General features: G+C 49.4%; 1 protein-coding gene across 1 annotated transcript in view; it reads right to left on the minus strand.

The window, feature by feature from the left end:
* Positions 1–10,600: 10,600 nt before the first annotated feature.
* Positions 10,601–24,755, minus strand: part of KCNK12 (potassium two pore domain channel subfamily K member 12) — a gene marked incomplete at both ends in the record, with an annotated part of 54,930 nt that continues 40,775 nt past the window's right edge. Inside the window, one exon of the mRNA XM_080712038.1 lies at positions 10,601–11,499. Coding sequence (XP_080568164.1) covers positions 10,601–11,499 — 899 coding nt within the window. The remainder of the gene's footprint in view (positions 11,500–24,755) is intronic.

Here is a 24,755-nt window from a genome sequence, read left to right on the forward strand (position 1 = left end):
AAAGTTGCTGAGGATCTAAGATGCTAAAGCTTAGATAATGAACTTTTCATCTCTCCCGCCCAAGCCTGATATTCCTCCCAGATTCCTGGGCTCAGTGGCTACTCCTCTGCCCTCTGAGCCTCCCATCTCAGCGCCCTAAGTGCTGGGCTTACAAATGTGCGCCATCATTCCCAGCTGGTCCATGACTATCCTGAAGAAAAGCTATATCATTCAGATCCCCTTGCAGCTATATTAAGTCATGTGACGATGGCAAGGAAGAAGCAGCAATATGTGCAGAAAGGGGCATACTCACCCTCTTTCCTTTTGCTGAAATGTGGATATTGCTAGTGAATCATCTTGGACCATGGAAGCTGGCAACACCACAAAGCATGGTAGGCAGCATGGTATAAATAGATGGAAGCTGATGTTAAGTAGCCTCCAAATTGAGTACATTATGCTTGAACTCAAGAGATGGACTTTTTGTTTTTGATGGTACTGGAAATTGAACCCAGGAGTGTTCTGCCTCTGAGCTACACCACCATCCAGTTTTTTTTTTTTTTTTTTTTTTTTTTTTTTTTTTTTTTTTTTTGCTTTGTTTTGTTTTGTTGTAATGGGTTTTCACTAAGCTGTGGAGGGCCCTGCTAAGTTGCTGAGACTGGCCAATGAACCTGCAATCCTCCTGTCTTAGCCTCCCAGATACTGGGATTACAAGTGTGCACTGCCACACCCAGCTGAGAAATGAACTTTTACCTGCTGGAGCCAGTATTATTTAGAATCTCTGTTAGCTTAGCTGGATCTGTATCCTAGGGTGACCCATGACAATTAGACATCGTAACCCTATCCTACAGTGAGCAGGAGCTCACACAGGCCTGCAGCTGCTCCCAGCTGGACCACTGATGTTCTGGTTCCATCTCTAGTATGAATGATGGCTTACAAATGTGCCATCATTCCCAGCTGGTCCACTAGACCCAGGCCTTTTCTCAGCCTCTTGTTCTACTTGATCTTTCAGTGGCACTGGGTGCTCACTCCTAGAAAGCAGGCCTTCCTTGGGCTGTGTGGTGTCCCTTGCTCTCAGGTTTCTCCTATCTCTGACTCTTCTTCCTTAGTCTGTGTTGCCTTTCTTGTCTTCTGCCTGTCCCTCAAGTATTGGTTATGATGCTCTTTTTATCTTGCTCTACAGTCAGCCTAGGTGACTTCATTTGCCATCTCAAGGCTGAGACTGGCATATTTGTACAACCTAGCTCATTGCTATGAGCTCTACGCTCATAAAGCCAACTGCTTACTGGAAACCTCCCCCGACCACTGCTCCTTCGTTGAACTCATGATCTCTCCTGTTCACGGCGGATCCTCCTCCTAGGTTCCCAGGCTCAGAGACAGCCACACTGCTCACCAGTTGCTCTACCTGAAACCTGAGGTCATCATAATTCTTCCTTCAGTCTTTTGCCCACATCCAGGCAAATTATTAGTTCTTTTAACCTACTCTCATAGGATTCTCCCAAATCTGCCCTGCCTCTTCCTTCTCACTCTCACGTCCTCCACGCACCCCACCATTCCCTTTTCTCCCCAGTCCTGCGGCCCAGTTCATCCTTCTGCAGCACAAACATCTTCAAAGACCCTATACCAAACCAGGCATGTGGCACATGCCTGTAATCTCAGTGACTTGGGGGCTGAGGCAGGAGAATCTCAAGTCAGAGGCTAGTCCAGGAATCTTGTCTCAAAATAAAATAAAAGAGGAGCTGGGAAGGTAGCTCAGTGGTAGAGTGCCCTTGGGGCCCAGTACCTCCAAGAATAAACAAAAAAGTCCACCTCCATCAGTTTCTAAATGTCTTCAGGATTAAGCCACAATGCTTGGATTTACAAGGCCTAAGTCTGGCCCCTTGTTCCTCCATACTTTTCTGGTCCAGTCCTGTGGAACTGCACTCATTTCCCCAGAAGCCCCTGCTCTGGTCTTCTCATATCCTGCTCCCTCTGCCGGGGACCCTCTTTCTGCCCCTTCATCTGAAGCTCTCTCCAGCTGTTTCCTGGGCTCAGATTGGACAGCCTGCTTCTGAGAGTCTTTGCTGCCTGCAGTGCTGCGGTGGCTGCCTCTCTTCAGTGTGGCCAACAGCTTCAACTGGCCGTGGCGCTGCAGCTCCCTGTCCTGCCAGCCTCCACGAGCCTGGGGCCCGGGCCTGCAGGAGCGCCCCGTCTTTCTTCACTTTGTCTCTCTAGCGCCTAACTCAGGAGACCCTGGCCCCAAACTAGCCAAGTTATTTAATAACCTCTCTGACCCAGGACGATATGGGGGACAGTGCCACATTTCCAGGGTTGCATATTTGTTTTTTTATTTTATAAAGGAGATACATATGCAAATCTCTTATCCAAGGGCCTGGCTTGGTAAATATAAGTTTCCTTTTCTTATTTCCTTGTTAGGAAAACAGATATAGAAAGGTAACCGACCACAGAAGGGAGAGGGTTGGCCATCTATCTATCCAGGTACTGTTCAGTGAGTGTCTGTATCATAAGACTCATAAGCCATAGAACTTGGAAAGAAGGTAAAGACCATCCGGACCACTTTATGCAGATGAAACATCCACCTGCACCCATCATCAGCTGGAGATCTCAACAGAGAGGAGAGCTGGTGAGCGACCAGAAGCCAGGCCCCTTCACCATCACAATCTAGCTAATGGGTCTTAGCTGGACGCAGGGTGATAGGAAGCCCTCTCTGCAGAAAGTCTGCAGGCAAGTGTTCTTCTAACTTCTGAATATGATTCATAGCTGGATTACAAAATCAACTTAGTAGCTTCATCCAGCATCAAAACACAAAGCAAAACAAACACTAGAATGGAAAATGGTACAGGACACTGCATGTACGGAGCCGTTTGATGGAACTAGTTTCATTCTATCGTGATGCCAGGAAAGCCCCTGCTCTAGACAGGAGAGAGAGGAGGCTGGTGCATTGGTGTCTGGGTCAGCGGGGAAGCACGGGTCTGGGGAGTGATTTGCGGTTGTGATGGGCAGGGCTGGGACATGTGTGGCCATTACTGCTCATCACTAGGACACACCTAAGGAGAGGGTGAGATGCAGAAAGGGCGCAAGCAGAAGAGCAAGGAAGCCTCAGTGAAGTTTGCGCCATTATTATGGTGATTGAAGTGCTACTGAAAAGAAGGGGTTCCCAGAGGCAGCTGGGCAGAACTATCAGCTGGAAGGAGAGGTCTTCCCTGCAGGAGGGGCACCTGCAGGAGGGATGGGGCCTCAGGACAGGGGGGGAGGGGGAAGAGGAAAGGGGGGCACCTGCAGGAGGGAGGGGCCTGCAGGAGGGAGGGGCACCTACAGGAGGGAGGGGGCCTGCAGGAGGGAGGGGCCTGCAGGAAGGAGGGGCCTGCAGGAGGGAGGAGCACCTGCAGGAGGGAGGGGCACCTGCAGGAGGGAGGGGCCTGCTGGAGGGAGGGGCCTGCGGGAGGGAGGGGGCCTGCAGGAGGGAGGGGGCCTGCAGGAGAAAGGGGCACCTGCAGGAGGGAGGGGGCCTGCAGGAGGGAGGGTACCTGCAGGAAGGAGGGGCCTGCAGGAGGGAGGGGGCCTGCAGGAGGGAGGGTACCTGCAGGAAGGAGGGGCCTGCAGGAGGGAGGGGCCTGCAGGAGGGAGGGCACCTGCAGTGCAGATACCAGCTACAGCCACGCCCTCTCAGCATCTCCATGTAAATTCTTACTCATGCAGTCCATAGGCAAAATCTCAAAGTGAGAAATAGCCCCGAGAGAAGGTGTGATCACTGGATGAAAGTACTCTCCACTTTTAGATATTCTTTCATAACTATTATTCTTTTAGTAATGATTCTTTTAACTCTCCACATGAATTGCTCCGGTGGTATAAGATCAGGACTGTGAGAGAAACTGAGTCCGTGGAAAATAAAATTTCTGGTAATTTGTCCAAACCTCTAAATGTCCTTGGCTTTGTTCAAATGGTAATAGAACTTAGTTAGAAATTAGATGCCGTGGTGGCATTCCAGTCAATAATTACAAACGCAGATTTCCTCTCAATCTCTGACCTTCAACCTAATCAATAACTAACCTAGAGGGGGAGGCGACCCGATGCCTCTATTTACCTCTCTTTGTGATCCTGCCCAGATACGGGAAGACAAACGTTGGATGTAACATCAAAGCAACACAGTTTATGAGCAACTAATACTGCCCAATACAATGGAGCTGAAGGCTAGGAAGATTCTTGACCTTTACACCCAGTATGAGCCCTGCCCGAGATGGGAGAGGCGCCACGTGGCCAAGGAAAGGATATTGCCAAGGGGTCTGGGACAGGAATATGGATTATTTATAAGATGAATAGGTTTCTAATAAGCCTATCATTTGGGGAAAAGTGTTTCAAAGCTAAGGAAGTATATCTGACAACTAAATCTAAAAACTTCATATTATTTCTTGGTGTTTACCTGCTAAACTGTGTTATGAGTTTGCTTAAGCTTTCAGACAGCAGATTGTATTGCAGACAAAATCCAGCAGACATTCATCAAAATTCTCTAAATCATCATAAAGGAACACGGATTTCCCTACGCCAACTATATGAAAGCTGTAATCTTGGACTTCGTCCCCCATTCAGCTCAAAGGAGGTTGCTAGATAGAGAAGGACATTGGACTAAGCCCTAGGAATAAAAGTTCCGAAAGGGTTAAAGAAAAACTCTTAAAAACTGGACTCCTCAAGTGATTTTGGGTGTGACTTTTGTTCTTCTGGAATTAGCCTATTAAAAGCCTCTGCAGCTGCAAGGCCAAAGGGGCTAATTCAAGCACAAGACCCACCTGGGGTAATGGGACTGATTTCAATCACAAAGACCTGTGATATCACAGGCCTTACTTTTGTCTTGTTCAGGGTTGGTAATCTGCATGTGTATATCTCTATTGTACCGTGGGTGTTTTGCACTTTTTTTTTACTAGAGAAATCACTGGGAGATGGGAATATATAAAAAATCTTGTATCTATAATAAAGTGTTCGATTGCACAAGAAGCATTGATCCATATCAGATTCTTTCCAAGAAGCGCCACAAATAGGATGTTAAAGAAATTTATTTCCTAGAAGGGAAAGAATCGCTGCAGATAAGCGTCTGCAGTATGGGCACCCTATCCTCTCCCATCTTTTCTGAGATCGACCGGGAGTGGACTTGCGCCCCCAACTGAGCAATAAGTCTGCGGCACTGCAGGAAGGAGGGGCCTGCAGGAGGGAGGAGCACCTGCAGGAGGGAGGGTCCTACAGGAGGGAGGAGCACCTGCAGGAGGGAGGGGGCCTGCAGGAGGGAGGGGCACTTGCAGGAGGGAGGGGCACCTGCAGGAGGGAGGGGCACCTACAAGAGGGAGGGGGCCTGCAGGAGGGAGGGGCACCTGCAGGAGGAAGGGGCACCTGCAGGAGGGAGGGGCACCTGCAGGAGGGAGGGGCTTGCAGAAGGGAGGGACACCTGCAGGAGGGAGGGGGCCTGCAGGAGGGAGGAGCACCTGGAGGAGTGAGGGGGCTTTCAGGAGGGAGGGGGGCTGCAGGAGGGAGGGGCCTGTAGGAGAGAGGGGGCCTGCAGGAGGGAGAGGGCCTGTAGGAGGGAGGGACACCTGCAGGAGGGAGGGGCCTGCAGGAGGGAGGGGCACCTGCAGGAGGGAAGGGCTTGCAGGAGGGAGGGGCACCTGCAGGAGGGAGGGGCCTGTAGGAGGGATGGGGTCTGCAGGAGGGAGGGGGCCTGCAGCAGCAGGAGGGCCTTGCAATGAGCTACTGGTCTGGTCCTGTATCCTCAAGAAATGCCTCTCATAATGATGTCACCTTGCTTCTTTAGAGCAATTTATACTTTTCAGGTCTCCCAGAATCTGTTTATGTGTGTGCGCGCATGTGTGTGTGTGTTGCTGGGGATGGAACCCAGGGGCATTCTACCTTCAAACTATAGCACCAACCCCCAGCTGCATGGTGGTATCTTTAATCCATATCAGAGAGGAGGAAACTGAGGAGCTGAGCCAGCCCAGTGACTGCCCGATCCAGAACTAGATAGGATTCAGACCTCGTTTCTAAACGGTGTCCTTTCTACCCCGCAGTACTGTGGGTGCTCCATGTATATCACACAGCTTCAAGGTGCCCATGAGAACCACCTAGGCAACTTAAAAAGCAAAGCCCTGGCCCGCATTCCTCCTCAGAGCCTTGGTGTCAGAATCTCTGGGCAGGGCCTGGCCTCAGTCTCTCTTGAAGCTCTGCGTGGAGAATGGAATGTGCAGCCAGGCTGGACCCAGGGCAGTGGTTCAGCCGCCCCCTCACTTCTCCAGCCATGGCCCAGTGTAGCCTACGAGTGCCCGATCAGATGGAGTCACTGGTGTGCAGAGAAACTCCCCCGTGGGACCGCCCCAAGACCGGGGGACCTCCTGCAGAGGAGGCAGGAGCAGGGAGAGGGAGGCAGAAAGCAAACGCTCAAAGGGGTGGCAGGCTGCACTTTATTCATTGTTAATTTAAACACCCTTCAAGTCCTCTCTTGAAGTGCGGCTCAGAAAAATAAATATTTTGCTGAAGAAGTCCTGCATGCTCCAACCCCCTCCTGAGAGAACAAGTAGCAGAGAAAATGAGTTGTAAAGCAAGGGCAGCTTTCTTGGGGCCAAGTGGGTACAGAAACCTCATGGCTTTTTCCCAGTGCAGACCCAGGCTGGCTTTGCTTCATGCAGAGAGCTGCTCCCAGGTGAAAGTCCAGGAGTCCATGCGGCTGAGCCCTGGTCAGGGTCAGGAATGGCTTGAGCAGCCCCTCCCACCCTCACCCACCGGACGCACGGCCAGCATGGCCAGCAGAGGTTTATACAATAACGACTGCTGCTACACAGAGCCCCAGGCCCAGTGCCCTAAGCCTGCCTGGATGTGCTTTCCAGACAGTGGTGTAAAATTGTGCTTTTTGTTTTTTAAGAGTGTAAAGAGTTACAGTAAGATGGAATAGCATGGCCACAGATCCTGAGGTCACCGCTCGGTGGGCTGCCAGCTGCTTCGGTTCACTGGAAGCTTCTCCTTTGGCTGTGAGGGCTCAGCCACCGCTCACCCAAAGCCTGTAAGGATTGGCTGGGAGGCCTGGAAGATGGAGGCCCGGTCAACTGAGCAGCTGTTTTCTAGGGTTTGGCTTGGTTTGGGATGCTGGCTTCTGTGTAAAACACAAACACATGCACATCATACATAAAGCTCCCCCAAGGTGTGTGTGTGTGTGTGTGTGTGTGTGTGTGTGTGTGTGTGTTGGGGGGAGGTTCAACTCTAGTAGATTTCTAGGAAGTTAAACATGAGAAACCTTCCTTCTGAAAGAGGCCTAGGCTGGGATTTCCTTGGGGAAAGGGCTGGTAGTTCTTTGTAAGGCTGATGTGTGCATGTGTGCATGTGTGCATGTGTATACATGGTCCTGTGCAAATGCCCAGGGCTGTCTTGTATTTTCCACAAGCAGAAATCCTGGGACTCTCTGACTTTCTGAAGGAGTCTCTGACTCCTTCACCTGGCCTGGGGCCCAGGACTTCACTGGGGGATGCAGGGCCTGATCCCCTGGTCTGCAAGGGCACCAGGTGGCTCCTTTAACTGCCTACTGGAGTCTAGGAAGGCGTGGTGCCACGCTGGACAGCACGGGCTTCCTGGGGTCATGACACCTTTACTGGAGCCCCACATGAGACAGGTGAGCGTGGGCCTAAGGTTGGGAGGCAACTCGAGGAGCTTGAACGGGTTGTGGACTGCAGTGAGCTACGAGCTGTGGGTCGCCCTAGAGTGCCTGTGACATAACAGTGGAGAAGCCTTGGCATGAACAGAGCCCTGCTTAGCCCAAGTTTCAAAAGAAACTGCACCAAAGAAAGGAATCCCTATCCATGTCCTTGTTTCAAATTATGTCAGGACCCTACTCCTGCTTGTCAGTACTCACTCCCAAGGGTGTTAAACTATATGTCCTTTAGGGATAAGTCTAATGCTCTATCAGGTCCTTTGAGCTGGGGGTGCACAGCTTTTCCAGGAAGCAGCCTGGGCATCTGTGGGCCCTTTGCCTGAGGGGAAAGATGAGAACGTGTTATACCACGCGGTATGACTAAGGCTGGGGTGCGGCTGGGGGCCAGGGGACATGGGAAAAAATGCTCGTGTGCCACTGGATCCGGCGCTGCCTGCACCTTGGAGGATTCGCGTTTCCCTGGAAAGCTGTGAGAGGGAGGGAAGAGCTTCTCTCCCTGCCCAATCTAGCCATGCTTTGTGAGCTTCTTCAAACGCTCTCCAGGTGCTTCCTTCCACAGCCAAAGCACAGGAGACAAACAGCCAAGATCCCACAGCAACAACTGAGGAGAGACTTTAAGAAGACTATGGTCAGAGGAGACTGCCAAGGAATGTTGTGTGTTTCTTTCTCTGGAGGCAGATCCTGAGCCCTCCCACAGAGAGGGCCTCGGGTGGCCTGTCTGGCTCTGAAGTCTTGTGGCTGGGCCTTAGGCCCACTGGGCTGTTGTGGGGCTCCCTGCCCATGGGTAGGCCGCTATTTTGTCTGCAGACTGAAACCTCATGGTCCAGATGCCTCTACCACGGGGATCTCTACTTCCTGTTCTGGATGGCTCAGATACCTAAGTTATTTCCTGTTGCCTAGGCAACAGCTCTAACTGGATGCCTTTTAATGGTCTTTTTTTTTTTTTTTTTTTTTGAAAGGGATAAACCTGGTACTTTATTTTCAGATCCTGCCAGAAGCTCTGTACTAAAGACAGGTGCCTCTCTGAGCATGCAGTCCCTCTGTGAGACTGCAGCCACCAGTCAGATGGGAACTTGTGCGGTTGGCCTGGCAGCCACAGTGGAGCCTGGAAGCAGGTCTCTCAGGGCAGCCTCCTTCAGAATTTATCAAGACTGACCTGGCCAGCTCTGCTTCACTGGCTTTATCCCAGATTAGTGCCTGTGCTTAAGAATCCACCCCAATCCAAATTAGAAATTACTTAAAGTAACCAGAGAGTCCCTGAAATCCCAGCTAATTTCTGCAATAAAACTGGAAGAGGAAGAGGAGTTTGACATTTGAGAATGACTCTTAACGCTGTGTATGTATGAGTATGCACGTGTGCCCGGTGCATGCGTGCGTGCATGTGCATGCATGTGCGTGTGTGTATTTGCTCTGGGCACATTTGCTAGGGAGGGAGATGTCTCAGCATCGCTGGAGTTGGTGGTGAGATGGTTCTTTTCTAAGACTTCCTATCAGAAGTGGTGTGCATTTGGTCACACTGTGCTCCTATATACTCTGGCATTTATCTTTACGCTTGACATTTCTTTAGATGAGAAAGAAAGGCAGATGAGGGTTCCTTTACAACCCCAGATTCAGCGAAGCCAGGGCACCTGGTCTTCCTCCCAGTCAAAGATCCACAAGCTGCAGAGGGGTTCAACTGGGAGAATCTGTCCTTCAGCCTGTGCATCGTCCAGAATATGCCTCTCATCCCAAATTAAGTTGCACCAGCTTCCTCTCTCCTGCCTTCTTCCATCTCCAATGCAGACTGTGCAGGGAGAAAACAACCTCACTTATTATCAGGGCTACGCAGCGTTTAGAACGTGAGTCTGTCATTCCTGACCCCAGACACCTCATGGGCACTGGAGCAAAAGGCAGGATGGCTGCTTTGGGTTTCTGGTGGTGCAGCCCTGGATTCCCAAGGGCATAGCTGGTGGAACACTAACTTGGAGGAGGAGGAGTTGTGGCTGGGGGGTTGTACCCTACTTCCCCAGGCTCTCTTAAAAGAGAAAAAGTTGAACTGATCAACTGTAGTTAGGTGTAAAATCCTGTAGCAACAGCAACAACAACAATAACAATCCTGTCTGAGAAGATTCAGATATTCCTGGTTAATAACAGAAAGCATTCCTATGTGTGGATGAAGCTTGTGAATAAAAAGAGGGTTGGAGGAGTTAGAATGTCCCAGGTATCTGCTGAAGCAGGCGGGGCCTTGCAGCCTGAGAGCTCCCTTCCCTGCAGGCCACCCAGGCTCTCAGCCATAAGAAGTAGCTGCCCTGTGTGCTGTGCTAAGTGGACCAACTCCAGGCTGAAAAAGGCCTGCTAAACCCCTTACCATTTGCAATTTCCAAATCTGGGGGAAATGCCACACTCTGCAAGGCGGTGCGGTTTCATCTCATTGCATAATACTACGCCATTCTCTGTGTGTAGTGGCTGATCTATAAATATACACGGGGAGGCAACATATGGCTCTCCCCTCCCCCACCTGTCAAAACTGTGACTATATCACTTCTGACGACCAGAAGGAAGCTGCTAGGCTGGGCCAGGATTCTAAATGCTGAGGAGGTAATTCAGAGCCATGAAAAGCTGAACCATATGCTTTGGGGTTGCCAGCTGCTTCTGTGCCTGGGGAAGGGTTTGGTGCCAGTCTGCAGGGCCCGGGGATGCATTCTCCTTGCTGCCCTGGGCACCGGGTGGGGGGGTCTGGGATGCCACTTCTTCTCTCCCTTGCCGAGAATATACTGAGGGAGGCACAGTCCCCCAAGAGAGAACTCATAAGGGGCACAGGCTCCCCCAAAACCTGCCCTTGATAACATCAGGCCTGGCCAAATAGTATTTCTTAAAAAAATTATTTTCTTTGTGTTTCATTTTATTGGATAAAGAGTAAGACAGCGCCAGCTCTGAGGAGTGAGGCGGGCCGCTCCGCGCGGCGCTCTACCTGGAGGCGCTGGTCTCGGCCAGCCGGTTGTTCATGATGCCCAGCGCGCCCACGCCTCCCGAGAAGCCGTTCTGCCGCGTGTGCACGCACGCGCCGCGCGGGTAGCCGTTGGCCGTCTCCGACAGCTGCTTCTGCAGCAGCGCCAGCGACACCTTGTTGGAGGCCGTGAGGTCGCGCATGGAGATGAGCTCGCCCGACAGGCGGCGGCCGTCGGCGTCGCTGTCCCGGGCCGCGGGGTCGGCGCCCAGCGCGGCCAGGCGGCGGCGCAGGCGGGAGCCGGGCGTGATGGCGTTGCGCCGGGCCAGGGGCGCGCCGGCCGGGCAGCAGTGCGCGCAGCAGCGGCAGCTCAGCTTGCGCAGCATCCAGTTGAGCACCTGCTTGATGAGGATGGAGATGACGTTGAAGAGCGAGTAGATGCAGCAGACGCCGAGCAGGATGAAGAGGAAGTTGCCCAGGCGGTAGAGCCCCTGGTTCCGGTAGGCGGCGCGCTGGCTGCTCACCAGGTCCCCGAAGCCGATGGTGCTGAAGGTGACGAAGCAGAAGTAGAGCGAGTCCACGTAGTCCCACCCTTCCACGCTGGTGTACATGGCCGAGGCGCAGCAGGACAGCAGCACCGCGAACAGGCCCAGGATGAGCAGCACGTGGTACACCGAGGGCTTCCAGCCCGCCAGGCCGTCGGCCTCCGAGAGCGCGGAGCCGCGGCGGAGGGCGGCGGGCAGCAGGCCGCTGCGGCGCAGCTGGCGCTCGCGGCACGTGCGCATGATGAAGGCCAGCAGCGAGATGATGCGCTCCAGGAAGAGGTTAAAGAACAGGATGGTGCCCGCGCAGCCGAACAGCCCGTAGGCAATGAGGAAGGCTTTCCCGCCCACGGTCGCGGGGGTGGTCATGCCGAAACCTGCGGAGACACAGCGAGGGTCAGCGAGAGCGGGTGGGCCCCACTGGGCGCGCGTCGGTGGGCCAGTGCGGGTGCTGGCCTGGCGCCTGTCCCGAGCGGCTCCGCCCAGGTGGAGGGGAAATAGTACCCAGACGTTTCTCTGCCTTGGTGGTAATAGATATGGCTTTTCTGATCTTGGCACCACCCAAGTGGATGGAGGACACGTGGCCCTTCACCTTGAGGATCTGTGGATCAACATGGGTGGGGCAGAATAGACACTAGAAAGGACCCTCGGAGCCGGGCGTGGTGGCACATGCTTGTAATCCCAGTACTTGGGAGGTTGAGACAGATTCCCGGCCAGCCTCAGCTACTTAGTGAGGCCCTTCGCAACTCAGTGAAACCCTGTTTAAAAAAAAAAAAAAAAAAAGGAATAGGGCTGGGGGTGTAGCTCATAAGTAGAATGCCCCTGGGTTCCATCCCAGCAACAGCAACAACAACAACAACGATTATCGGGAGACATACAAAGCAGAAACCACTGCAGGTGCAAACCAGGGAGTCACTCACAAAACCAAAAAGTGACACCTCTTCTCCCACCCACCCCAAACTGATTTTGCATGCAACCCATGGTACACCTGGGCAGACAGCCTTGTTAGGACAGAATTCCATTAAGCCTTTCTCTTAACTGGGATTGCTCACTCTGGGCCCAGTGTGGGTTAGGTACCTATAGTTCCTGGTCCTTGGAAAGGGCTTTATGAAGCTGACCAAAGGATTACTGGAGTGAGTCCACCCACAGCTTTCAGAGTATGGGCGTGGCTCTGCCATTGGGCATCAGCTGTGACCCTTCCAAAAACCATCATCAGCCATCCTTATGCTGATGTTTGGGCCCAGCAAGGTCCTGTCCTGAGCATATGTCCCATAGGTCTGTCTGCAGCAGAGTATGTTTTTTATTTTATTATTAAATTTTCATGTGGATCATATTGAAAATGGCATATATTTAGATTGTGCTTGGTGCCCTCTCCCCCTCTTACTTCTTCTCTCCCAACAATGAGTGTCCAGGTTGACCATGCTACATTCATACTTTTACACATATTTAAATGTAGCTCCTCCATTAATCAACCTCAGCCTTCTTCCTCTCCTACTCCATTCTAGCCTTGCTGAGGTTTCCCTCCATTATCTGGAGTCCCTCTGGTATTCCTAATACTCTCTAGTTTGGGTATATTAGAGAAAACATATGACCCTTCTCTTTCTGTGCTTGGTTGATCTCACTTAACATAATGTTCTCCAGGTCTTTCCATCTTCTGAATTGAATAGACACTTCACAAAAAAAGAGATACAAATGGCATATATATATATATATATATATATATATATATATATATTTTTTTTTTTTTTTTTTTTTTTTTGCAGTACTGGGGATGGAACCCAGGGGCCTTCTACCTCCAGCCCTATTTCTTATTCTTTATTTTGAAACAGGGTTTCACTAAGTAGCTGAGGCTGTCCTTGAACTGTGATCCTCCTGTCTTAGCCTCCCAAATGCTGGGATTACAAGCATGTACCACCACGTCCGGCTTCTTATATTTTTTAACCTACCCACTTGTTCAAATCACAGGCATGAGTGTGTGTGTGTGTGTGTGTGTGTGTGTGTGTGTGTATGTGTGTGTAGTACTGGAGATTGAGCCCAGGGGTTTTCTACTTCTGAGCTACATTCCCAGTCCTTTTAATTTTTGTTTGTTTGTTTGGAAACAGGGTCTCACTAGGTTGTTGGAAGGTTCACTATGTTGCTAAGGTGGTCCTCAAACCTGTGACCTTCCTGTCTTAGCTTTCCAAGTACTGGGATTACAGGCATGCACCACCATACCTGGCCAAATCACAAACTTTAAGAGTCATTGTAAGCCAGGTGTGGTGACACACGCTTGTAATCCCAGTACTTGAGAAGCTGAGACAGGAGGATCACAGGTTCAAAGCCAGCCTTGGCAAGAGGATCTCGGCAACCTAATGAGATCCTGTTTCCAAATAAGAAATAAAATCCAGCTGGGGGTTTAGCTTGGATAGAATGCCTCTGGGTTCAATCCCCAGTATAAAAAAAAAATCATTATTGATTCTTACTTCATTTCTGGAGAAGGCCTGACTGCCTGCCAGAGTGCTCACCCATACCATTCAGGGCGCCGCAGAGGGACTGTTCTGCCCTTCCAAGCTGAGCTCTCTGCCTCCTGATAGCTGTGGTCTCTGTGGGATCCAAGTTTGCCTGGCTCTGTTTAGGGGCAGGGGTTTAATCTCTTGATGGGAAGATCCTCTTGCTGTTTGGAGTCTGAGCTGAAAATGGATCTCCTATCTAAGAAGCACCCAGCACCTTTCAGTACTTCTGGCAGCAAAACTTTGGGGCATTCTTACATAATTCATGTCCAAAGCAGGAAGGCAGCCTCCGCACTGACATGGGGTAGAGCCAGCCCTGGGAAAGGGCTGATTTGGTGCTATTTGGCTTACTATTTCTCTAAGTAGGCCAGAGAAAGTATCCCTTGTAATATTTCCAGAGTAAATTCCTTAAACTTGTATGCTAATCATTCTCTAGATTCCTTAGAGAAGCACCCAACTGTCTGGCCATGGTGTTTATCTTAGACTTAATGACTCAAGTTCAGGGAAAATTCCATGTTATTACCCATGTGGAGAAAGATGGGCTATGTCCTACATTCAAAACTTAGCCATAAAAAGTGGGGGGAAAATTCAAACTAGTGGTTTACCCAGAAAATTGATAGATTTTGCTATACTTTAAAGCCCAACTCCAGTCCTTGATTTCATAAAGAAGTCAGCTCTGGATTTATATGGCTATATGTAGAATAAGAGTGTGTGTTTATAAACAGTCCTAGACTGTTAGCCCCGATGTCCAGCACTTGTTCGTGGATAGCCTCAACTACTACTTAGTAACTCAGCGAGACCCTGTTTCAAAATAAAGAATAAAAAGTAGGGCTGGGGGTATAGCTTGGAGGTAGAATGCCCCTGGGTTCCATCTTCAGTACAAAAAAACAAAAAAAGAATACAGTCTGCATTATTCTATTAATATAACATCTCCAACCAGGCAAAATCAAGCTACAGAATCATTTACGGATGCATGCTTGGTTGGTCAAACTACAAGGAAAAGCCAGAGAGTGACCTTGATAACAGCCATAGTGGGGCTTGGCGAAGGAGTAGGACGTAGGGGCCTTTGGGATGCTACAGATGCTCTGCTGATCTGGCGGTGGTTTCATGGTGCCAACTGTATAATATTTGTTAAAATGTGTTTTTGAGTTATCTTGTACTTTCATGATATGATACAAGTTTGTTAAAAACTTTAAAGTTTTCTAAAGTTCTAAAACTGTCAGGGGCCTTAATTCTGATCTATCCCTCATTGTAGGCTTTATCAAGCTAGGAGAATGTTAAGTCAGACATTCCTATTCTCTAGGATTTTCAGCTAAAGTCTTAAAGGTAAGGACAATATATAGTATATAACTCTAAAGAGAAGTTCTAGACACATCCATGGTGGACTTCCTAAGTCAGCAAAATGGGACTAGTAACCCCAGCACTCCTCCTAGGCTATGCTGAAAGGCTAACAATGTTTGGCCCCTAGGTGAGTGGTTTTTCTTCCATGCATTTCCACCATGATGTGCTGCCGGGCTGCAGGCCCAGAGTGATGGAGCCAAAAGATGTGGACAAGAACCTCCAAAATAAAACTGTTTGTGACCTCTTCTGATTATCTCAGGTATTTCATTATTGCAACCAGAAGGCTAACACACAGGACTGCAGCCTCAGGATGCATGAGAATGACAAAGGAACGGATACAGGATTGTTCAAGAGGGCTGTATGTACACTGGAACAAGGAGCCCGAGCAGTAAGAGATGGAGGGGCAGGGCTGGGGCCGGGACCACATGAGAGGTGATAGGATGGAGAGGATGCCCATCAGGAAGTGGAGCAGTGTGGTGGGCTCCAAAGGACCATAATGGGCTCCATGAAAGAGCATAGCATTCTACTGATAAAGGCTAGAAGGTGGCAAGCCAGAGAGCTCTTCCTGACGTCTAGGTCAATACTGATCAGGGATTCCAAAGAGGGATTGAAAATGGGCCAATCATCACCCAAATCTAAGGATCAGTCAGAGGAGCTGCCATGCTGTATGAGCTGGCATCTCAGGAGCAAAGAAAACAGAGCAGCCATGAGGAGGAGAGAAACAGAGACCACACAAGCAGAGTAGCAGCTAGGAGCAGGAAGAGAAAAATAGCAGAGATGGCTGCAGTAGTAGCAACAGGCGAGCTTGCAGAGCAGTAGCATCAGCAAAGTAGAAAAGCAGTAACAGTGTAAAAAAAAAGAAAAGTCTAACAGTGATTCTTTGGCAGCAGTGCCAGCCAAGGCCCAGAGCAAACACTGGGGAGCAGCAACCCTTTTGGGACCCCGCCCCCGTGTGGGAGTCCTACTGCCTTTCCCTTTTCTGTTATACACTGTACCCTGCTGGGTGTGGGGTGCATGTCTGTAATCCCAGTACTTGGGAGGCTGAGATACAAGGATCAAAGGTTCAAGGCCACCCTCAGCAATTTAGTGAGACCCTGTTTCCAAATACAAAAGAAAAGGGGATTGGGATATAGCTCAGAGGTAGGTTCTGGGTTCAACCCCTGGTATCACAAAAAATAATAAAAAATATAAAAAATATCAAAATAAATGATAAACAAAAAATCAAACAACAAACAACAACAACAACAACAACAACAACAAAAACTAATGTACTCTGATTTGTGTGTCTCCTAAGCTAAATTTTTTTTTTGGTTCTTGGAGACAAGAACTAAGGTAGGCTACAGGTCCAGAGCTGAGACCTCCTTGCCCCAGCCCAACTTGTAGAGGCTTCTGCTTCATTTGTGCCATAATTTAGATTTTCTTTTTTCAGTACTGGGGATGGAACCTAGGGGCAATTGACCTCCAAGCTACACTCCCTGTCCTATTTTTTATTCTTTTTTTTTTTTTCCCGGTGGTAGTGGGGATGTTTGGAACCCAGGGGCCTTCTACTTCTGGGCTATACTCCCAGACCTATTTTATATTTTATTTGGAAACAGGGTCTCTTAAGCCAGCTGAGGTTGGCTTTAAACCTTCGCGATTCTCCTGTCTCAGCCTCCCAAGTGCGGGGATTACAAGAGTGCGCCACTAGGCCCAGCTTATTTTTTATTCTTTATTTTGAAACAGGGTCTCACTAAGTTTCAGAGGGCCTCACTAAGTAGCTGGGGTTGTCCTTGAACCACGATCCCCATCTCAGCCTCCTAAGTACTGGGATCACAGGCATGTACCACCATGGCAGGCTTTACCTGCCCCGTCTAGCCATTTTATTTTATTTTATTTTATTTTATTTTATTTTATTTTATTTTGGTGGTACTGGGGGTGGAACCCAGAGGCTTTCTACCTCCGGGCTATACTCCCAGAACTTTTTTATATTTTATTTGGAAACAGGGTCTCACTAAGTTGCTGAAAGCCTCACTAAGTAGCTGAGGCTGGCTTCGATCCTCCTGTCTCAGCCTCCCAAGCGCAGGGATTACAAGCGTGCACCACCATGCCCGGCCCATCTAGCCATTTTACTGTGACTTTGTTTCTTGCTGCTGCAGCATGATATCCAGTGGTGGGGACCCAGGGAGGCGGCACCAGTTCCCACTTTGTTCCCATTTTCTCCCCCTGGGAGTGACGGCCATGATGTGTGCATGAAAGGAAACAAGTGGGCAACTCAGAGCTTGAGGCTCTGGGGAGCTCACACTGAGGTTTCCGGTGCCGTGGTGGGGCTCCAGGCTGTCTCCTGGCTCACATGAGAGACGGAGGAGGAAAAGCAAGCTGCTGAGGGCCAGGGACTTCTTTATGAGGTTTCTGTGTCCCTAGGGTGGAACGGGGCGTGGTTAGCAAACCCGGGGTCCCCGGTGCGTTCTGGAGCCCCAGCCACTTGGTGGCAGCCACTGCCCTCACCAGAGTTGTTGGGCGCGCCTTCTGCTCCATGCCTCCTTCTCCCACATGTTGCTTAAAGGCCATGGGACACAATTTTTTCCCCTTGTTGTGTGTGTGTGTGTGTGTGTGTGTGTGTGTGTGTGTGTGTACTGAAGATTGGACGCAGGGGCATTATACTAATCTCCATTCCACACCCCTAGCCTTTTTTAATTTTTTGCTTGGAAACATGATCTCACTAGGTTTCTGGCAGTCTCGCTATTTGCTGAGGCTGTCCTTGAACCTCCTATTCTCCTATCTCTGCCTCTCAGGTACGTGCCATCACACCTGGTTACAACCAATATATTTAAGTAACTGACTAATCAGGATTGTTTTTGTGTTTCTCTTAGAAGTGGCTTCAGATGTTAATGATTTTAGCCTGGTGTTTCTGTTTTCAGGGTACTCTGTAAAGAATTTAGGGATCTGGGCGTGGTGGCGCAGGCTTGTAATCCCCGCGCTTGGGAGGCTGAGACAGGAGGATCGCACAGGTTCGAAGCCAGCCTCAGCTACTTAGTGAGGCTCTCAGCAACTTAGTGAGACCCTGTTTCCAGATAAAATGTAAAATAGGTCTGGGAGTATAGCCCGGAGGTAGAAAGCCTCTGGGTTCCACCCTCAGTACCACACACAAAAAATAAATAAATAAATAAAAATAAAATAAAAAGAGGGCTGGGGTGTAGCTAGGAGGTACAATGCCTCTGGGTTTTATCCCTGATACTGGGGAAGAAAAAAAAAGGATCTAGGATAAATTGGATAAATGGAAACAGATGAGTGCTTTGAAATGCTCTTGGCCTCATAAAGTCTACAGGAAAGCATTGTAGAATTTGCTTTGGGTCTAGGTTGCTGGAAATTTGGGTTCTATGTATATAATTTTATTCATGCAATGCTTTGATGAGGTAATGTTAACACCTAATATTTTTTATTGCCACAAAAGTAATTTGGTCTAGATTTAGATATGGCATAGGACAAACTATACAGATGAGGTCATTAGTCTCTAGGTCTTCTGGAGAAGAGGAATCCCCCAAATGGCTCAATTATCACATGTCTACCTTTTCTTTTTCTTTTTATAAGGGCATCCAAGGCCTACCCACTTCCCTTTTTGTGGATCAGGGTTTTTCTCCAAGTTCAGTCTTTCTCCATCTTTGGCATATTATGCACCCTTTCTGTGCCCTCTCCCCACTGTCAACATTCTAAGATCGATGAATAGGGAGGTGTATCTCTCATATATAAGATCTTGGCAGATAAATACATAAGCAGTCTGAAGCTTTTTGACAAACAGCACTGATGCTAGTCAACTGCAGAAGGGGCAATATCAGATACTGTCCATCCCTTTTTACTTTCATTGTTGAACAAATAGAGATTCCATGGAAGGCTGTGAAAGGCAACACTTAAAGTGTTTAGGTAAAGGTTCTGACTAAGTCTTACCATGTAGAGGCTTGGGGGTATGCCTCCTCGACCAGGCTCCTGCTTGGTTTGGGTGCCAAGGGCAGGGACATCTTAGGGCTTTTAGTCTCCCGGGATGCATCCTCCACAATTGAGAAGCATCTGCCTTCCAACCTTAGAGAGATGCCTCACCTTCCTCTGTACAACAGCTGGGCCTGCGTGCAGGCTAGAGGATGGAGAAATGTGGCCCCAGGAGGGAGTTAAACCCAATATTGAACATCTCAGTATCCTTTGTAAATGTTTAGTGAGGTGCTCTTTGTACTTTCTGAGAACCACATCCTTTGTAAGAAAGTCAGAACAGGCTCTGCACTTCCTTGGGCAGGTAGACCCACACCATTCCAGGACCCTGGTTCATCACCTCCAGTCTTCCTCCTCTTCACCTCGACTTGTTTACTGTCTCTCAAGCACCCTGGGCACATTCTCTGCATGTGTTAAGTTCTCCTCCCCTCAGGCCTCTGTTCCCTCTACATTTCTGACTCTACAGGAATCAGCTTCAGCGTTTGGTCCCCTTTCCCTCAAGGACATCAGGAAAATAAAACAGGCTTCCGGAACTTCTCAGATGACCCCGGTAAATACATAGATGGATTCTTAAAATTAGATCAATTTTTAAAATTTAACTTGGAGGGATGTCATGTTAATCTTAGAGTAGACCTTGTCTTCTACAGAAAAATGGACTATCTTAGACAATGCCATATTTATGAAGACAACATTTATGTAACTTATTCTTCTAGACACCCCATAGGCCATCGGGCCATCAGGCCATTGTTCTTAAGACTCTAAGTGGTACCATAATTCATGGGATGGTAAAGGTTCACAGGCATACTTCTGTGCCTGTGTGGTGGAAGGACTTCAAGCAGGTAAGCCTAAACCTTTAAACTGCACCAAACTTCCCATCATTGACCGAGGACCGCAGGAGAATCCCATGACATTTCTAGAATGCCTGAGGGAAGCCATGGCAGAGTTCAGCCCAGTGGACCCAGATGCCACTGAAGGGCAGATCCTCTTAAAGGATAAGTTCATAATGCAGACAGCCCCGACATCAGGTGAAAACTTCAAAAAAGTGGTCTCGGTCCAGGGACCAACACCTTAGATGACCTCTTAAAACTAGATATTTGGTGTTTTATAACCAAGACCAGGAAGGGACCCTTAGGAAGAAACCAAGTTGAAATAAACCAATGCTTTAATCCCAGCACCGAGAGGCCCATCCTCAGGGACGCAAAGAACCAGTAACTGCCACCAGTGCAGCCAGCTGGGACACTGAGAAAGGGAGTCCCCCAAGGATGATGCCGGCCTCCCAGGCCCTGTCCCATCTCTGGTGGAGACCATTAGAACCCAGGGGTCAGTGAATGGTCCCATGAGGACACGCTAGTTGATGGATCTCAGGGCCTCCCAGGACTCTGGTCCTCACTGACATCACCAGAGAGGAGTGAAGCTGGCCGTTTAACAAGACCTGACCCAGGGCCTGGGCTCAGCACATGCAGTGAGATAAAGAGGGCTAACAGTGTGGTTGACCAGAGGCAGTTATTCATATGCCCCCTTAGGTCCCCATAGTCCTGACCTGCTTCCATGTGGCCAAGGCCATCCACCCTTGCACCAACCAGGGGCATCCTCTGACTCTAGGTTCCTCACAGCTGGACTGATTTTGCCTGAGGGCCTCTTGTAGAGCTTGGTGTGGTGTGAGGCTCTGCCTTTGCCTATGTGACTGTACCTAGTAAGGAGGTAGAAATAAACAGGCAGGTAGGGCTGGACGGCCACAGTTGAAAGACTTAATTTCCTGAGAGAGAACATATGCTAACTGACTTCCAAAACTCCTGAAAGGATGAGATCTCCTTAATGTCAAGTTCTAACATGATCACAAAAGCCTCCTGAGCTGGGTGTGGTGGCACACACTTGTAAACCCAGCATTTGGGAGGCTGAGACAGGAGGATTGTGGTTCGCAGACAGCTTCAGCTACTTAGTGGGGCCCTTTGCAGTTCAGACCCTGTTTCAAAATAATGAAAAATCGGGCTGGAAGTATAGCTCGGATGTATATGCCCCTGGGCTCCATCTCCAGTACCACAACAAACAAACAAACAAACAAACACCTCCTGAGAATAGCCAGATGTTTACAAAAATTCCATTTGTTCTTGCTGGTAAGCAATCCCAGGAGGTCCCAGGAGACAGCATCTGTGACCTTAACCAAGAAAAGACACAAAAAAGACACTAAGTCCCAGGAAACTGCCTCTAGGACCCCCCCCCCCAACTGGGAAAGGAAACTCAAAGAAGCACATAAACCCCTAGACAAAACACTCCAAACGGTTACCCATTCAGGAACCTCTCCCTTCTGGGAGCTTCTCTCTCTCACTCTCACTCTCACTCTCTCTCTTGTCATATAGGCTTTGAGAGGAAGCAGTGTGTAATTAATGGCACTTGGCCTGGGCAACTCCCAGGTAGTGACCAGAAGACCCTCACTGGACATCAAGGCTAATTCAGGCTCCTAGGGGTGGCCTGCTACTCTCTGTGGTAGGTTGCATGCACTTTGGGAGAAAGGAGTTTGCAAGTGATGGCAGTGGCTTCGCTGCTCCCAAGGAGTGTCCAGAAGGCAGCTTCTGGACTCCAGCACTGCCTGCAAGGATGACCTGCCTCTTTTCTCCTTCCTCATTCTTGTTACAATAAACTTTCTGCTTGCCTTTCTGTTGTCTGTGAGTATCATTTTTCATGCTTCATAGACAAGAATCCTGGTAATGAACATGTCAGTTTCACTAGAATAAGACCCTCCCCACCCCACACAGCAAAGCCACAAGCACCAGACACACAGCTGTTAACCCCAATCCCCACCATTCCATTCCTTCAGCAAACATTTACTGAGGAGGACTGAGGTTGCTCAGGGATGGGGGACAACAGATACAGTTCTGTCCTCACAAAGGATCCAGGAGCCTGTTTTGGGGCAGCATTTTTTAGGGGTTTCATACAAACCCTGTCCCCTGTCCTGCCAAGTATGCCACCTCTGAGACAGGGCACACCTTTCCCTGCTGCCCCTACAAACAATCTGGGAATGCGTCCTGGGGCCCTGGCTCAGCTTGCATTTAGCACAACCACTTGGTCAGGCGGTAACTGCGGGCCCCAAATGACACCAGGTGCATCACGAGATGTGCGGCACTTTCTTCCCAGGATGGAGAAGGACCAGCAGGTCTGGAGATTCTTTGAAAGCACAGAGGGCAGCCAGAGAAAGTGTCCTCCTTACTGTTCTGAGGCCTGGCTCCTTGTGCCTGCTGCTCCTCCTCTCTTTCCTACAGGCCAGTCAACTCAGCTCAGGAGACAAGGCAGGATGGTCCATTCTCCTTCCCCATCCATTTCAACAGGCAGGAGCTCTGGGGAAGGCTCAGGCCCTGGGTTGGGTCTATGTGTGGTGCCACTACATAACCAGTTGCTTCCCACAGCTGGGGAGCAGTCTCCCAAGCTCTAGCACCTAGCAAGAATCCCTGTTGGTGCTGCAGAGGGGCCTAGAAGCTTCCGCAGGGGGAAAAGGCAAACCCTGAGGCCCTGAGAACCCCCTGCAGAGGCGGAATCTGTCCCTGAGTTTGCACCAAGCCTGCTATTTTGTTTATGCCACAACTAATCTGCCATCCCAGTTTGCAAAGAGCAGACACTTGGGGGTTTATTATGCCATTTGACAAAAGCTGTGAAGCTCATTTCCAGCGCCTGTCTGGTGCCACCCTCGCACACAGGGCCCCAGTGATAGGGCTTTCGGAGTTCAGCTCACGGAGCCACAGAACAAGAGGAGATGTGCATTGTCATCCCTGGGTGGCAGCCTCTGTTGGACTCTCAACACACTCCTCCCATCCAGTTCCCCAGCTACCTTGAGGGAGGCACTGCAGGAGCCCAGGAGTGGCCAGGGAGGCGGCAGTTCTCCAGGAGTTGGTGTGTTTTGTTTGTTTGTTTGTTTGTTTTTGATGTACTGGAGATGGAAACCACAGGCATTCTACCTCCTAGCTACACCCTCAGCCCTATTTTTTTATTCTTTATTTTGAAACAGGGTCTCACTGAGTTGCAGAGGGCCTAAGTAGCTGAGACTGGCTGCAAACTGCGATCCTCCTGTCTCAGTCTCCCAAGTACTGGGATTACAAGCCTGCGCCACTATGCAAGCTCCAGAGTTTTTTTTTTTTTTTTTTTCTTTCTTTCTTTTTGTGGCATTGGTGCTGGGGATTGAACCCAGGGGCATTCTACCTCCAAGCTACTCCCTCAGCCAAATATTTTAATTCTTTATTTTGAAACAGGTTCTCACTAAGTTGTAGAGGGCCTCACTAAGTCACTGAGGCTGGCCATGGACCTGTGAGTCTCCTGTCTCAGCCTCCCAAATGCTGAAATTATAAGCATACGCTACCACTCCCAGCTCAAAGTTGGTTTTTAAGAGGCTAAGCAGTCCCTGTGTCCTTTCCACAGCACCAGGCAGATGGGAAGTCATGGCTCATTACCTTCTGGGACCTTTTCCTGCTGGGCTTAGCACCATCAACTCGAAATGGGGGGGAATATAATTTATGGACCAATCTGGAATACTTTTGAGAGTAAAAGTGGCAGTAATTACCCTAGAACACCATATATAAACCAGGGCTGTTCCAAGCAAGTAGGCTGCATATTAAAATGCAGATTCCAAGGCTGCTCCCATTCCAGAGGGTTTATTTAGTGGGCCAGGAAAGGGGCCCAGAAATCTGCATTTAAAAATGTCCCTCAACTCTAGACAAAGAAGGAGATTCTATAGATGAGCAAATAAGCCAAGCTAACGCTCAGAGAGAGTGGGGAAAAGGGAAATTCTCTAATGCACATGATGTACTTTAACCTACATATCAATGTCAATTACTAAGCCAAACATGAGGAGGGAGGGGGAGGAAGTGGGGCGGGACTTGGGTAAGGGCTAATTGGGTGATGTGTGCATGTATGTCTCCACCATCTTGTATTCCATTAAGATGTATGCCTACAAGGCACTAATAATAATAATAATAATAATAATAATAATAATAAATGTCCCTCAGCCGGGCATGGTGGTGCATGCTTATAATCACAGTTCTTGAGAGGCTGATCCAGGACGATCACAGGTTTGTGGCCAGCCTCGGCTATTCAGTGAGGTCCTCTGCAACTCAGTGAGACCCTATTTCAAAATAAAGAATAGCCGGGCGTGGTGGCACACGCTTGTAATCCCAGCATTCATTCGGGAGGCTGAGACCTGGAGGATCGCGGTTCGCAGACAGCCTCAGCTACTTAGTGAGGCCCTCTGCAACTCAGTGAGACCCGGTTTCAAAATAAAGAATAAAAATAGGGCAGGGGGTGTAGCTCAGAGGTCGAATGCCCCTGGGTTCCATCCCCAGACCCACACACACACAAAAATAAATAAATAAAGAATAGCTGGGCGTGGTGGCGCACATTTGTAATTCTAGCATTTGAGAGGCTAAGACAGGAGGATCACAGTTCATAGACAGCCTCAGCTACTTAGTGAGGCCCTTTGCAACTCAGTGAGAGCTTATTTCAAAGTAAAGAATAAAAAATAGGGTTGGGGGCAGCTCAAAGGTAGAATGCACCTGGGTTTAATCCTCAGTACCACCAAAAAAAGTCCCTTTGATGAATCAAATGGCAAATGTCAATGAACTATCTCTATTCTCCTGGTTAGAATCTGTCCATTCTCAAATATTTGGTCAGAATTTCCATTGACCTAAAACCCTAGTGGTAAACACTGTAGTCCTCTCCCCTGCCCGGTGCAGGACATTTCCAAGGCGATTGGCTCAGGAATTTGGCATGTGACCCCCATCCCAGCTAATGAGGTGAGAGTTTTTCTGAGTTAAAAGTTTCTCATTGTGGGACACCTGGGGAGCAGGAGGTGGTCCCAGGAGTGG

Source organism: Muscardinus avellanarius (genome assembly GCF_963383645.1).
Source record: "Muscardinus avellanarius genome assembly, chromosome: 15".
NCBI classification, from domain to species: Eukaryota; Metazoa; Chordata; class Mammalia; order Rodentia; family Gliridae; genus Muscardinus; species Muscardinus avellanarius.